The sequence below is a fragment of the Coffea arabica genome, chromosome 10e (genome assembly GCF_036785885.1).
Source record: "Coffea arabica cultivar ET-39 chromosome 10e, Coffea Arabica ET-39 HiFi, whole genome shotgun sequence".
NCBI lineage: Eukaryota > Viridiplantae > Streptophyta > Magnoliopsida > Gentianales > Rubiaceae > Coffea > Coffea arabica.
In genome coordinates, this window is record NC_092328.1 from 9641696 (window position 1) to 9655657 (window position 13962).

The 13962-nt window shown below is 35.0% G+C and overlaps 1 protein-coding gene and 1 pseudogene across 1 annotated transcript; one reads left to right on the forward strand and one right to left on the reverse strand.

The window, feature by feature from the left end:
* Positions 1–5160: 5160 nt before the first annotated feature.
* On the forward strand, positions 5161–6985 carry LOC113711243 (immune-associated nucleotide-binding protein 9-like; annotated as a pseudogene).
* A 973-nt stretch (positions 6986–7958) lies between these two features.
* Positions 7959–13153, reverse strand: LOC113710986 (putative methylesterase 12, chloroplastic). The gene is made up of 5 exons (XM_027234095.2): positions 12542–13153; positions 10419–10658; positions 10187–10330; positions 9608–9742; positions 7959–8455 (listed from the first exon to the last, which is right to left on the reverse strand). Exons 1-5 carry the CDS (start codon positions 12809–12811, stop codon positions 8183–8185), a joined length of 1062 nt encoding a protein of 353 aa, XP_027089896.1. The 5' UTR covers positions 12812–13153; the 3' UTR covers positions 7959–8182.
* Between the last annotated feature and the right edge of the window lie 809 nt (positions 13154–13962).

The window sequence follows — 13962 nt, forward strand, 5'->3', positions numbered from 1 at the left end:
GTGTAAAGCCAGTTGGATATAAATGGGTATTCGTGAGAAAAATGAATGAAAAGAATGAAATTGTGAGATATAAAGCAAGACTTGTAACCCAAGGTTTTTCACAAAAACCTGGATTTGATTATGATGAAACGTATTCACTTATAGTGGATGCAATCACATTTAGATATCTTGTGAGTTTTGCAGTGCATGAAAAACTAGAAATGCATCTGATGGACGTTGTCACTACTTATTTGTATTAAAATCTTGAAAATGATATTTACATGAGAATCCCTGAAGGATTCAACATGCCTGAAGCATGTAAATCAAATCCTAGAGATGTGTATTCTATTAAATTACAAAGGTCTTTGTATGGGTTCAAGCAATCTGGACATATGTGGTATAACCGCCTCAATGAATGTTTAACTAAAGAAGGTTATATCAATGACCCAATATGTCCATGTGTTTTTATCAAGAAAAATGGGTCAAATTTTGTGATAATTGCTATATATGTTGATGACCTAAATTTGATTGGAACTTTTGAAGAGATCCAAAAGGCTATCGACTATTTAAAGAAAGAATTTGAGATCAAAGATTTTGGAAAGACAAAATTCTACCCTGGTCTGCAAATTGAGCATTTAGAATGTGGATTTTTATCCATCAAACTGCTTATACCCAGAAGGTATTAAAGCGATTTTATATGGATAAATCATATACATTAAGTACCCCAATAGTCGTCAGATCACTAGATCCTAATAAGGATCCTTTTAGACCACGAGAGGAAGATGAAGAGATACTTGATCCTGAAGTGCCATATCTCAGTGCAATTGGTGCACTAATGTATCTTGCTAGTTGTACAAGATCTGATATATCATTTGCGGTGAATTTATTAGCAAGATTTAGTTCCTTACCTACAAGACGACATTGGAATGGTATTAAACATAGTTTTCGCTATCTCCAAGGAACAATTGATCTTGGTTTGTTTTATTCAAATAAATCCAAACCTGAATTACTTGGTTATGCTGATGCTGGATATTTATTTGACCCACATAAAGCACGATCTCAGACTGGCTATTTCTTTACTTGTGGCGGTACAGCCATTTCTTGGCGTTCTACAAAATAATCCTTAACTGCCACTGATAGAGCGGTTATTTGGCACATTTTGCACCGTTATTTTGTCCTAATTTTGACTATTCACGGTGCTAAGAATTGGAATTGCACTCATATTCGATATTTGTGTGAATTGTAGGTGGTCGGCATGAAAAATGATCTCGCGGGGTAAATTTTCAGAAGACTTTTCGTCTCAGGGCGTGGCCACGCCTTAGAAGGTGGACGAAACCGAAAGCCGGACTACGGTCCACGTGAACCGCGAGAAGCATGGGATAAAAACTCCAAAAGGCTAGCTTTTGAATTGGGCCAGACGTCTGAGAGTCCCTGCGGCGGCTATAAAGAAAGGAAAAAGCAAGATTCAAAGCATCACTACTTTTAGTCTTAGTTTTACCTATTTGCGATTTTTGTCAGACGCTTTTATTTTTCTTTTGTTTCTTCTGCGGCCGAATGGGTCAGACACAGAAGACTTTTCTTTCCCTTGTTTTTGGCGTCTGCGTCTGACTCTTTTGCTTTTCGCTTTCGAATTGATTCAACTTCCGTTGGTTTTGGCATTGAACTTGGGGAATCCAGTACGGACTCCCATGCAGAGTCAAGCGAGACTTTTCACTTTTTCTATCTGCGCTACTTCACCAATCCAGATTCTTTGATGTTTGCGGGGATGAAATCAATTAAATTGCGTGAGCTTGACATGATGAGGAGCGGCTAATTCCCTCCTCTACCCAAAGGTTGACGCAAGGGCGCGGTCCATAAAATCTGTGAGATCTAATCAAATCTTCATTATTTCTTCCAATTTATTGCTATTCGTGCGTTTCCTGAATTAATTGTTCATGGGTATTTGATTAATTGAATATCAACGGCCGGGTATTTGATTTAATTTAATAGCCTACTGCCACGTTAATTAAATAGAATCCGTAATTGTTCATTTAGTTAACACCCCGTGGCAACCACCATAATTGGCTTTATGATGGGGAAACGCAAGATCTAATTTAAATAAACCCTCTTAGGGTGTTTATTGGTTAGGGTTGGGTTCTTCTAGCTTTAATGCAATTGGGTAATTAAATTCCTACGGTCGTGCCTAGGGTTGTTATCTGGTTAGAGAAGCAGTCAATGGTCGTACCTTGACTGTCGAAAAAGTAAGGAAGAACTGGTTGTCAGAGTTTATTGATAACTATAACCAACCTAGTGAAAAATGGATGAAATATCTTTGCATCGATGAGCATTTAATTGGACCGTGCCTGAGCAGTTGATCCTTTGGGTAGAACTTTTGTTAATTGCTATTTTTAGTGAATTGTGCTTTGTGAGTTAGTTTTGAATTTTGTTTGTTTTATTTTATTTTATTTTTATTTGCCTCCCATTGAAAATCCCCCAATTTCGTTCTACTAATTTGGAAAGAAATAATTTCCTACCTGCTCCCTGTGGAATCGACCCTACTTGCCATTGTACGCAAAATTAGTATTTTTATAGACAAATCCGGTATATCGGATCAAGCAAACTCTTCGGGAACAGGGTGAATCAAGTAACTCATTGCACACCTAGGGTCCCTGCTCCAGTACTTGGATTTGTTCTATAATTATTTAATTGAGGTGGTAATTAGGACTTTTTAGTAATTATTATTGCACAGGTTCGGCACCTGTCAGCCACTTCATCAAATCATGCTGAAATAATAGCAATTCATGAGGCCAGTCGAGAATGCGTTTGGTTAAGATCAATTACCCACTACATCCGGAAGAGTTGTAGGTTATCCTCCGAAAAGGAAAATCCTTCAACAATTTTATATGAAAATAATGCAGTTTGTATAGCTCAATTAAAAGGAGAATATATCAAAGGAGATAGGACAAAACACATTTCACCAAAATTTTTCTTTACTCATGATTTACAGAAGAATTGTGAGATTGATGTGTTACAAATCCGATCAAATAATAATTTGGCAGATTTGTTTACCAAGGCATTGCCGACTGCTACATTTGAGAAACTGGTGAAGAATATTGGAATGCATCGGCTAAAAGATCTCAAATAATGTTTGCATCGGGGGGAGAAATTATTACACAAGAATAGTGTACTCTTTTTCCTTCACTAAGGTTTTTGGTCCCACTGGATTTTTTCCTAATAAGGTTTTAACGAGGCATATTCTTTGTGTAATGGACATCCAAGGGGGAGTGTTATGAAACAATTAAATGGGAGTGAATGTCCATTAAACTCTCCTATGTTTATTAAGCTTATTTATTTCTATTGAATCCGTCCAAAGATAAAAGAATATGGATGACGGTTTGATCTCCCTGTACAATTAATTTATAACCCCTCAGTGTATCTATAAATAGAGGTGCATTCTTGATCGTTTTTGAGTGAATAGAAGAAATAATAGTTCTATACTTTATTGGCTTCTCTCTATTTTGTTTTATCCCACATCTTGTTATTTCATTAGTTTTATAACAAATACCTCTTTAATTAACAATAATCACCTAAAAAAATAGTAAGAAAATAATCGCAGTGTAATTAATTATAAAGAAAAAAATTGAAGGGGAAAAAGGAAAGATGAATAAAAAAGAGGGAGATGAGGGTTGAAGGCAAAGGCAGAAAGAAGAAGAAGAGAAAAATTAAGAGGAGTGATATTTATGATTTTTGACTAACCGAAGAAAATAATGGATCAAAAATTCAACTAAAAATAAAATTTGCCACTTGTCAAAAATATAGTCAATACATCTGTCAAAAAGATGGGTTGATGTAGTAAATTGACTTTTTTCTTATATACAAGGTAGATATAGATAAGGTGTGTATGTTGAAAGTAGATAATGACATACCTTCAAAAGTCACTTCTACTGCAAACTTACAAATTTATATGTGGAAATCTGATTACAAGATGCCATCGTCTTAATGCAGTGATCTATTGTGTGGAAAATGGTTCAATAGGCATTGTTAATCATGTGGGCTGTAGTTGATTATGCTTTGTATATTATCTTGACAGAATTGGACAAGAGTGGGTAGTTTGTTATTCGTTTCAATGTTTTAAAACCCAACTCGGACCGCCTAATTGAACCAGTTGAACTGTTGACCGGTCTTCTTTCCGATATGGGTTTATTTAAAAACCAATTAGTATTAATTTACATTTAAACCAGTTGAACCGTCCAGTTCAACCACTGACCAATTGAGTCGAAACTATTTTGTGACAACATTCAGTATCCAACCTTAATTAAGCCAACAACTTTGAATTTGATCAACTAATTTCATTGGTGACATTCCAAATTTAATAGTTGACCAATTACCCATGCATAATTATCTCCAATTATTAGGCAATAACATTTATTGTCTTATTCTATTCATTTCTGTCTCTCCTCCATAATTACATATTAACTCTTATTTAACATTTATAACATATAATTGACTGTATTAGTTTTTTTAAAATCTTGAATGCATTTCATTTTTTTTTTTGTTAATGCCTTTTAAGCGTTTCAATCTTTATCATATAAACTAGTACTCATATAATTTAGAAAAATTAAAAATATATGAAATAATACTATTTAAAATCCTTTAACTTATAAAAGCTATTTTTGAGTCTCAAACAAATAATATACTACTTAGAATAATAGAATAAGAATTGAAGTGATTATATTTAACAGTATGCCTTAAGTTTCCACAAATATTTGTTTGTTTTTTAGATGTTTAATATTTATTAATAATATCTATGACATCACGGATTAATAACGATCAGTCCAACGGTTGAACCAGTGACCTTTGACCCATTCATTTTCTGGGTCAATGAACAGTATGGGTTTCGAACCTTGCCTGATTTGATTAGATAAAGGTTTGGTTCTGTAGAAAGTGCTACTTCTAGTTTCTAATTGGTTTGAACTTGTGACCTTGAGCATTGATGTTGCTTATTGTTTAACCTAGCCCCTTATCTTGAAATCAGTAATGGTCTTGTTCTTAATCAAAAAAAGACGTGGCTGTATTGCTAGATAAATTTCAGAATGTCATGCTTTATAGATTTCTGTGATTGGATGTGTATTTTGACCAAAATATTGAATTCTTGGGGTGGTAACAAGTCTTGTGGGCTTTTCTTACAGATTTTCTATGACAATGAGTGGAAATTTTGGAAATTCTGTTGATTATGATGGGGAGTGTGGCTTTGCTTCAGATGGGGTACGAACATTTGTTCTGGTTGGGCATACAGGTAGGGGAAAGAGTGCAACGGGTAACAGCAAACTCGGAACTCGGAAGAAACGCTTTCAAGTCATTGTCTCTCTCTCAAAGTGTGACAAGAACTTCTGAGCTACAGAGTACTGTGTTGCAAGATGGTCAGATTGTCAACGTCATAGACATACCAGCTATGCTAATGATTACAATTGAACTGTGAATGAGGAAAGGATCCCTTAAAAATTAGAATGGTTAATTTTTTTTTGAAAATGATACAGGTTTGTTTGACATCATGGTTGAACCTGAAGTCATTTGGAATGAGATAGTCGGATGTTTTGGCATGGCCAAGGATGGCATCCATGCCGTCCTTGTAGTCGTCTCAACCAGAGCAGGTTTTTTAAGACGTGAAGGAGCTGTTATTGAGACCTTGCAGAAGTTTTTGGTAGCAAGATAAGTGATCATATGATAGTGGTTTTCACGGGAGATGATGAACTTGACGGAAATGAGCTCACCCTGGACAATTATATAGGATGTTCAGAACCTCTAAAAGTAAGTGTGCTATCTGATTTCTTTCATTTTATATTAATGAATTGGTCACTAAGTGTTTCAAAGAGATGTATCATGATGTGCAGGTCTTTAACTGTGATTTAGTTATGAGGCTATTGGATGTTTCTACATTATGCTGCTTGGTTTCCTTGTGTTGTTATAAGTATTTTTAGTTGTGAATCCTAACATGTTAAACTTTATTTGTGGACCTTCAATAAGAGTATCTTATGCATCGCATTTGAACAATTATCTTGACAGCATTTCAAATTTTATACAATCAAACTGAATCCTCACAAAGCTTGACAATTTCATGTCATAGTCGACTTAGCTTTTTTCCATTTGGTAATCATCTGTTTTCCAACATTGATTTATATGCTTTTTTTGCTGAATTTTAGGAGTAGCTATGAGATAAGTTCATTGGTTACCTAATAAAGTTGTTATAATGGTGAATGAAAATAGGCGAATTTGCTTAGCACCAAGTCAAATTTGGGATCAACTCTTTGACACTTTCTGCAATCTTTTGCACTTATGGTTTGTCACTTGCCAACTTATGAGATAGATTTACTTGCAATTACTAACAATGTCTAGAGGACTTTTTGACTGGCATTTTTGCTACTATCAGCCTGTTTGATAGCCAAATTAAAAGTGCAGTTTGTTGTCTTGCTCACGATTAATAAATATTGCAAAACATAATTCTCTATAAAAAAAAAAAAAAAAAAAAAAAACTTACTATATAATAGGCAATGCTTGAATTGTGTGGAAACAGAAGAATACTGTTTGATAACAAGACGACAGATGAGACAAAGAAATTGGATCAACTTCAGCAACTCTTCTTGCTTGTGGAAGACATTCTGCTGAAAAATGGAGGAAATGCTTATGTTGAATTGGAGGTGAGTTTAATTGGTAACTTGAAATTGTTTCTCGATCTTGGATATGATATAACTTTTGACGAAGCACATAAACTCTCTGTAAACTTTTATTATATGATAGAACGGACGCTCGGACGTGAATTCTTTGGATGATGATGCCAAAGGGGAGAAATCTGAATTGGAGCATTTGCATGCACCCATGAAATTGGTACTAAAAAGTGGTGCATTTACTTCTTTGTCATGAAACAAGCAAACACTTGGCTCTTTTTTCATAAAACAAGCATTCAATAAGAATATTTGTCTGTTTCTTCGGACAGATTAGTGAAAAAGTTGATGGATTAATGGTGCAGTAGGGTTGAAAACATACACCTCTACCTTCTCAAGACTAATTCTAGCAGAACACTATTGGCATTGGTTGGTAAGATATGCATGATCCTTTGTTTAAAAGGCTCATGTTCTGCTCAAGTTTTCAATGAATAAGAAGGCAAATACTTTCATAGACCCAATCCGCCAGCAAGGTTGTAGTGATACTTTTATGAATATCTCTCAACCAGTAATGCAAACTGAAGAAAATGCACTTCATGAATGCATTTTTTTAAACGAAGAACGCATTCACTAAATATGTTTGGTAAAGAGATTTTACCACTTTCACTGTTCAATAAGTCTTTTCAAAAATCATCACTCTTTTTGGAAATTTATTTAGATTCATCCATCCCATATATGAGTCTTGCACATGCAAGTTAAATTACTTCAAAAAATAATTGGGAACTACCTTGTGTAAAATGCAACAAAGGTAGGTTTGTTCTCCCCGCCGTTAGTTTACAATGCCTCATACTAACTCTCAAACTTAGCATCCTCGTACACTCTTACTACTTTACAAGCTTCACTAATCTATTAATACAATAATACTCTGTTCCATTCTCTATTAACTCCAGAAGGTAAGGTTAATATAACATCTTAATACTGATTGTGGCACCAAAAAGAATATAAAGAATCTTAATACTGATAATTAATTCCAACAAGAATTGCATGCTATTAGTGGTTCACAACCATAAAAAAATTGATTGAGCACAGCAATGGATGCTTTTATAACCATTAACTAACAGACACTGCATACTATTGATGATTCACATCTGCAAAGCAAATGAACCCTACAGGTTAGTAATTATACATTATGAAGATGACACTCCAACCAAAGAAGAAAATTACACCCAAAAAAAAAAAAAGATAAGAAGGAATATAGCCTCTTAAGTCATAATATTTTTTGTATAATTCTCTGTCTACATTTCCATCTGCAGTAAAGGAGCTCATATATACTCTGTAGAATTCTTCAACAGTAAGTTTGCTTCATGGAGGATTTCAGTGAATTTTAATAGTACAAAAAGCAGTTCAGAATTCAAAAATCTATAGAAAATTTGAGAAAGAAAGATAACCATTTCCTATTATACAACAAGTTGCATTACCCAATGTACAAACAGCCTTACAAGTTACATGAATCAAGTTATCCTCTCTATGAAGCAAGTACTCCCCTGGTCAAAGATTGGCTGATCCTATGGAATTTGAGCAATCTCAAGTAAGATTTTGTGCAGTGACTGAGGCTTTGCGAAGAAAGGGCAATGATCACTGCCTTTAATCTTAAATACGCCTTCTGGGGGATTTTCTCTCACAAGCTTTTCTTGGACATCTGGTGACAGTGCATGATCTTCCAATGTCTGGATATAAAATCGACGGCTCGTTCCATACTTTTCAGGTGTTAGAGAAAGTTTCTCCATCATGGGACCAAGGGGAATGGGTCTCATTGAAACCATGGCCAGAGCAACATCCTGAAAAGTCAAAAATATCTTTTTGTTGGGGGCTCAAAATTGAATTGCATGCCTGTGTTTCTCATCTTATGAATAGTGCAACTTTTTGATTTTGTGTTGCTTAGCATTAAACCTGGACTAAATTTAGTGATGGTTATTCTTTATTAATTTCAAATTATTGAAATTGAGTAGTAAAAAAGGGTTTCAAAGACAGATCTTGAAGCAACGTTAAAAGTTCTTTTAGCAGTGTTTCCCAAACTAAAAAAAATTCTCTTTTCAAGGGATGAAGAGCTCTTCAACACAACTACCTCAATATGTAAATATCCACAGAAAAGAATACAACTATAGCTTTATTGTATGAATTCAAAGTTATCTACAACTTGGAAGTGATACATCAGTATTCTTATGGAACTGTCGTTTTTATTATAGATTATAGAACTTTACTTCTCATCCACTTTTCACTTTTCTTTTTTCCTTTTCCTTTAGTTCTTGGTTTAACGATATATTACAACCAATCAAAACCATGCAATCAAAGAATGAAGACACTTAACATGCTTATCATGCATGTTAGGACAGTGCAAAATCAGTAGAATAGCAATTCGAGATGTCTAAATTAACAAATATCCTATTAACTATTGTCAGAAGAAAAGCCTGAGAGGGATACAGATACTAGTCTACCAGCGAGCATTAGCACTTAGCATATACAAGCATCAAAAGGACATTTAAATCAAAGGTTCAATACCTAGAACTGGTAGTGCACTTCACATGTCTAAGACGTGATTATAACTTCAACAGATAGAGAAATCGATCAAGTACGTTAAGCACATGCTCACACTACATACATAGAAGATGCACCAAGTAAAAGCCAAAAGATCTACTACAAGGATCTTCATATTCTTTGCACGTTGGTCCCTTGCATGATCTTCTGACTTAAAACTTTACTTTTGCACCATGGTTTCACTTATTTACTTCTTCATGAATATGCAAATATAAGGCAGGTGGCAAGACCCAAGTGCATTTTTTCACCCGCAAGGAATTAATATTTTTATTTTGATTCCAGAGAATATTCTGATGCAGTGAAATACGCAATGTCGAAATGCTTCTAAGAATGAGTGATGAACAAATTTAACTGAGATGTAGAGACTGACAGTTTGACTGGAATTGTTGAAGTACCTTGGTTGGAGATTGGTTGAAATATAACCCATGCATTTGCTGTTTCTCGAACATGAATCCAGTTGGAGGCTTGTCCTTGCCATTCCCATGTATCAGAAACTTGGATTCCTGCATGAAAAGTTCTGCAGAGCCAAGCTGCATAAAATATCTCAAATAAGAACAGAAAAATATATAATATAACAGCGCAAGAGAGGAAAATCCCCCAGCCAGCCTTTCCAACATGAATTGCCTTGACAAGGAAAATTTACTATTATTATTTGGCTTTTGGGTAAATGCTGCTGTTGATGTAAGTCCAAACAAGAGACTAATATCTTGGAGCCGCTAAAAATAGATGCAAGAAATATCTTGACAAAGTTCTAGGCCAAGTTGTAAGGGGAAATCCAATCATCTTAATAAGTAAAAGTGATTCTTTAGCCAGTTTCTGCACTCAATATGACATCTTAGTCAATCTCTCAAATGTCTCAAACTTCATTTTCAACAGTTGGAACATCCTGAGGTGCTATTTTACCCTTTTCTCTGGGAAGCATCTACAAAAGTGAACCAGACTTATGGAATGGGATTAAGGTAATGATCATTTACCTGTTCAGCAAACACATCAAACGGCCTTTGCTCATTTGAAACCATAGTAGCACAAAGGAAAACTGCTTTAGAGACCTTTTCAGGAAAATGCTCCAAGGCATATGAAATGCAAGCACCACCACCACTATGACCTACCAAAACCGCCTGCACTAAATATTAGTAAGTTGCCAGGTGAAATGATGGCGATACTCTAGTCAATAACTTTGGAGGAAATCTTCCAAATAAACCTTACCTGTTCATCCCCCTGCAGGTTTTCCAGATAATCAACCAACGGTTTTGAGTAGTCTGCCAGCGATTTAACATCCTTAGTGTCAGTTAGATCAATGCCAGATCCTGTAAGATCTAACGCAACAGGATTTAATCCTGTCTCTTCCAACAGAGCAATAGTTTTATACCAACACCAAGCTCCAAATCCTTCTCCATGGATCAGAACAATTTTCTTTGTTTTGATATTCTCCAAAAATTCTGGTAACTACACGGTATTTTTTTGGATTAGCAGTGTAACAGAAAATTTGTCCATACATGCATAATGGTGTATCCATGACATGTGGTCCATGAAACATATATTCTATAGTAACATTTTTCTCATCTGAATAATGTTCAATAAACAGAAATTGTCTTGCCCTGTCTCTCTCAGGAAATTGCAATTTTTTAAAAAAAATTTGGACAAAGAATATTTCTTTTTTCCTCTTTGTCCTTTGCATTGAAAGAATGGATTTCACAATGATATGATTCAACCTCAAACCCATTTAATTGTAGCAGATAACAGCAGGGTTCGAGGACGAAAGAGATACAGGAAGAATCATTTACATCACCTAGTACATTTTTGTTTGCCAGGAATTAGCTTTTAATCTAGTTGCTTGTATGCAAATATACAAAATACAACTAAAACACATTAGACAGGTTGAAATACTATATATATCAGGAGGGTTCTTTCTATTATTTCTATTTGCCTATGTAATGAGTACTTGTTCATCTTTGCCTAAGGGCATCTAATCTTATTATGCTTGTTGCTAATCTGATGTAATAGATGAGTCAACTGAAGATTGAGGATTAATGAAATTCAATGATATCCTCTCAAGACAAGCATAGAGCAAATCAATGCAAATCGTATGAAGCCAAAAACCGGATATGGTACAGATTTCCAACTTAGTTTGCCTGTTATAGTTCATTCTGTGAAATATGAGTTCTATGCATCAAGTTGGGGATCCTTCAAGCAGTCCATTTTCCCAAGAATTAAACTCGTATTCTCAATTACGTTAACAGGAGCCACATTAAATTATCACCAACCCCCACCCCCCCCCCCCCCCAACAAAAAAAAGGGGCCTTCAGCTTTCAAACTTAGTCATTCTTTACTTTTCTGTATGAATTTTCCACATAGTTTTGAACCCAAGGTCTCATTTTTGCAGAAACTCGTCTGAAACTTGTACCCATCACTTAGATATGGTTTAATATGTAAAAGCCATTCCTGTATGCCAGCAAGTGATATTTGATCAAGCGTCACTATCCTGAATCCTGACCGTACAAATGAGCTGATGCTTACATAAAGATCCATAAGAAAACGATGAATATACTATCAAGTAATCCCTAATGCTAATTCTTCCATAGAAACCCCAGCAACAAATGCACTGCTGAATACAAAATTAGAGAAAACATATAAAAGAAAAGAAAAAGAACTACACGGCCTCGTACCAAATCTAGTGACAAGAGCAAAATTAAGACAATGATTTCTCTTTCATTGCAACTAAAAAATATATTTACTTTTGATGTAATGGGGGGTCCGGGGACAATTATCACGTATTGATACAACTTTAATTTACTTAATCAACAAGTCCCATGCATATCTAATGCAAGATATATGTTTAAGCAAAATGATAAACCTTTTACATATGAAAGATAAAGCAGAAGCTTGGCATAAAGTAAAAAGAAAAAGAAGAGAAAACAGAAAACCTCCCAATTTCCAAAATACTCCCCAGACCAAAGAAACAAAAAGGTAGGGTTCACCATTCCTCAACTTTTCCAGACAAAAAGTCCCTCATCCCCTACTTTTCCTCCTTACTTTTTGGCACTATCATTGAACTACATGATATCCATTATCTCTTTAGACACATTGAAAACTTTCCTTCTCAGCATCATCCAAACAATAAAAATCCAATCTTTCTCTCCCTGCCTAGATCCCAAATCCCCAATCATTTAAATTTTATCCTCTGCCTACCCCACCTTCACAAATACAAATAAAAACAAAAATACAGAATAGCCTAGAAAAATTCAATCTTGGAACAGATATGGTAACAGTACAAAAGTGAAAAACAAAAGTAAAGCAGCAAATTCTTTAGGAAAAAAAGGGAAATGTACCTGTTTAGTGGATGTAGAGAAAGAATCAGAAAAATTGTTATTGCGGCGGCGAGAGCTAGTGGATCCAATACGCCTAGACATGGAACCTTCAAACCTCTGAGACAACTGATGCTGCTGAATTGCCATCGAAAGAGCTTGCCTGTGCAGCAATTCTTCCTCCATTAAACTCCTCCTCTTAGATGATTTCTCACCATTTCTCTTGCTTCTTGATCCAACGTTATTTTCTCTAATACTATTTCTTTTGGCCATACAAATCAATTTGTTCCCCATTTCTTCAAATTATTCGAAACTCCCAGAAAAACCCGGATTTTATTTTGCCAAAAAGAGTGGCCTAGAGGAAGAACAAGGAGTGTGGAGTTCAACTCAAAAGAGTGAATTTTCAGACAGTTCCTTGAAAACGGCAGCGTTTTCCTGAACTGAGGAGACTGGGAGCAGGTGTATCCTCCTGGTTTTGTGCTGCTAATGGTGGAAACGTGCCGTGAATCTTTATATGACAACAAATCAAAATTCAATTAAGAAAAGGGGGAAATTGTGTTAATAACTGAAGAGCCAACTCAACAGAATAAGGAGGCATTTAATGCTTTCCTTCTCAACCTCTGCAGTGTTGGTCTTCGGTGTAATGTGTCAATACTCAACATTAATTAAAGAAAAGGAAATAGAGTACTGCTATAAGAAAATGTATTCACTTTTTTTTTTCGACAAATGTATTCACACTTTTGTCTCAAACTCTCAATCAATTTGGTCTGATATGACATGTAAATTTGGTCTGATATTATTTTTTTCTACTCTTTTGGTCCCTTGGTTTGGTAAATTGTTGAAGTTTTGTGTCTTTCTTTACCAATTATCAAAGAGTTTTAAAGTCAAAAGGTTTGTTGGAGAATTTTTTCCTTCTTTTTTGTTCTTTTGTTTGTGGGAATTTGACTAAAAGAAACAGAAGGTCGAATGTGGTCAGCAAGATGTAGAAATAAGATGGTCATTATATGGTATGTAAATCACATTGATAAGTATTGATGGCTGGGGTGCTAAATTTGGTGAGCTGAGCTTGATAATGAATAGTCTGAACTTGTTTTAATTGTGACTGCATCATCAGTTGTATTCACTATTCAGCGTCAAGTTGTTATGAATCAGGTACGCCTTGTCATTGTCCAAGCCGTATGAAAAAACCATACAATTGAATTTGAAAGTTACTCTGTTTTCTAATTATCTTTAAGGTGCATTTCTGAAGTCTTGTTGGTTGATTAGTTGATTTGCTAAATCTCGAGAAATGATACTACTATTGCCACTCCCGTTCCGTTAGACGCTATACAATCATCTACCGTTTTTCAAATTCACAAGAAAAATATTAATTGCACTCCGCTTTTTGTTAACCACGCTCTTACTATGAAAATGATATGATAAAAATAATAATAGAAATACAATTA

Bases quoted from the DNA above. Each gene is read 5' to 3' on its own strand.
- LOC113710986 (XM_027234095.2), bottom strand. From the start codon at position 12,811: ATGGGGAACAAATTGATTTGTATGGCCAAAAGAAATAGTATTAGAGAA. The intron at 9,743-10,186 runs GTAAATGATCAT...TATTTTATGCAG, and splicing joins TTGATGTGTTTGCTGAACAG to CTTGGCTCTGCAGAACTTTT. The intron at 8,456-9,607 runs GTACTTCAACAA...TTGACTTTTCAG, and splicing joins TCAACCAATCTCCAACCAAG to GATGTTGCTCTGGCCATGGT.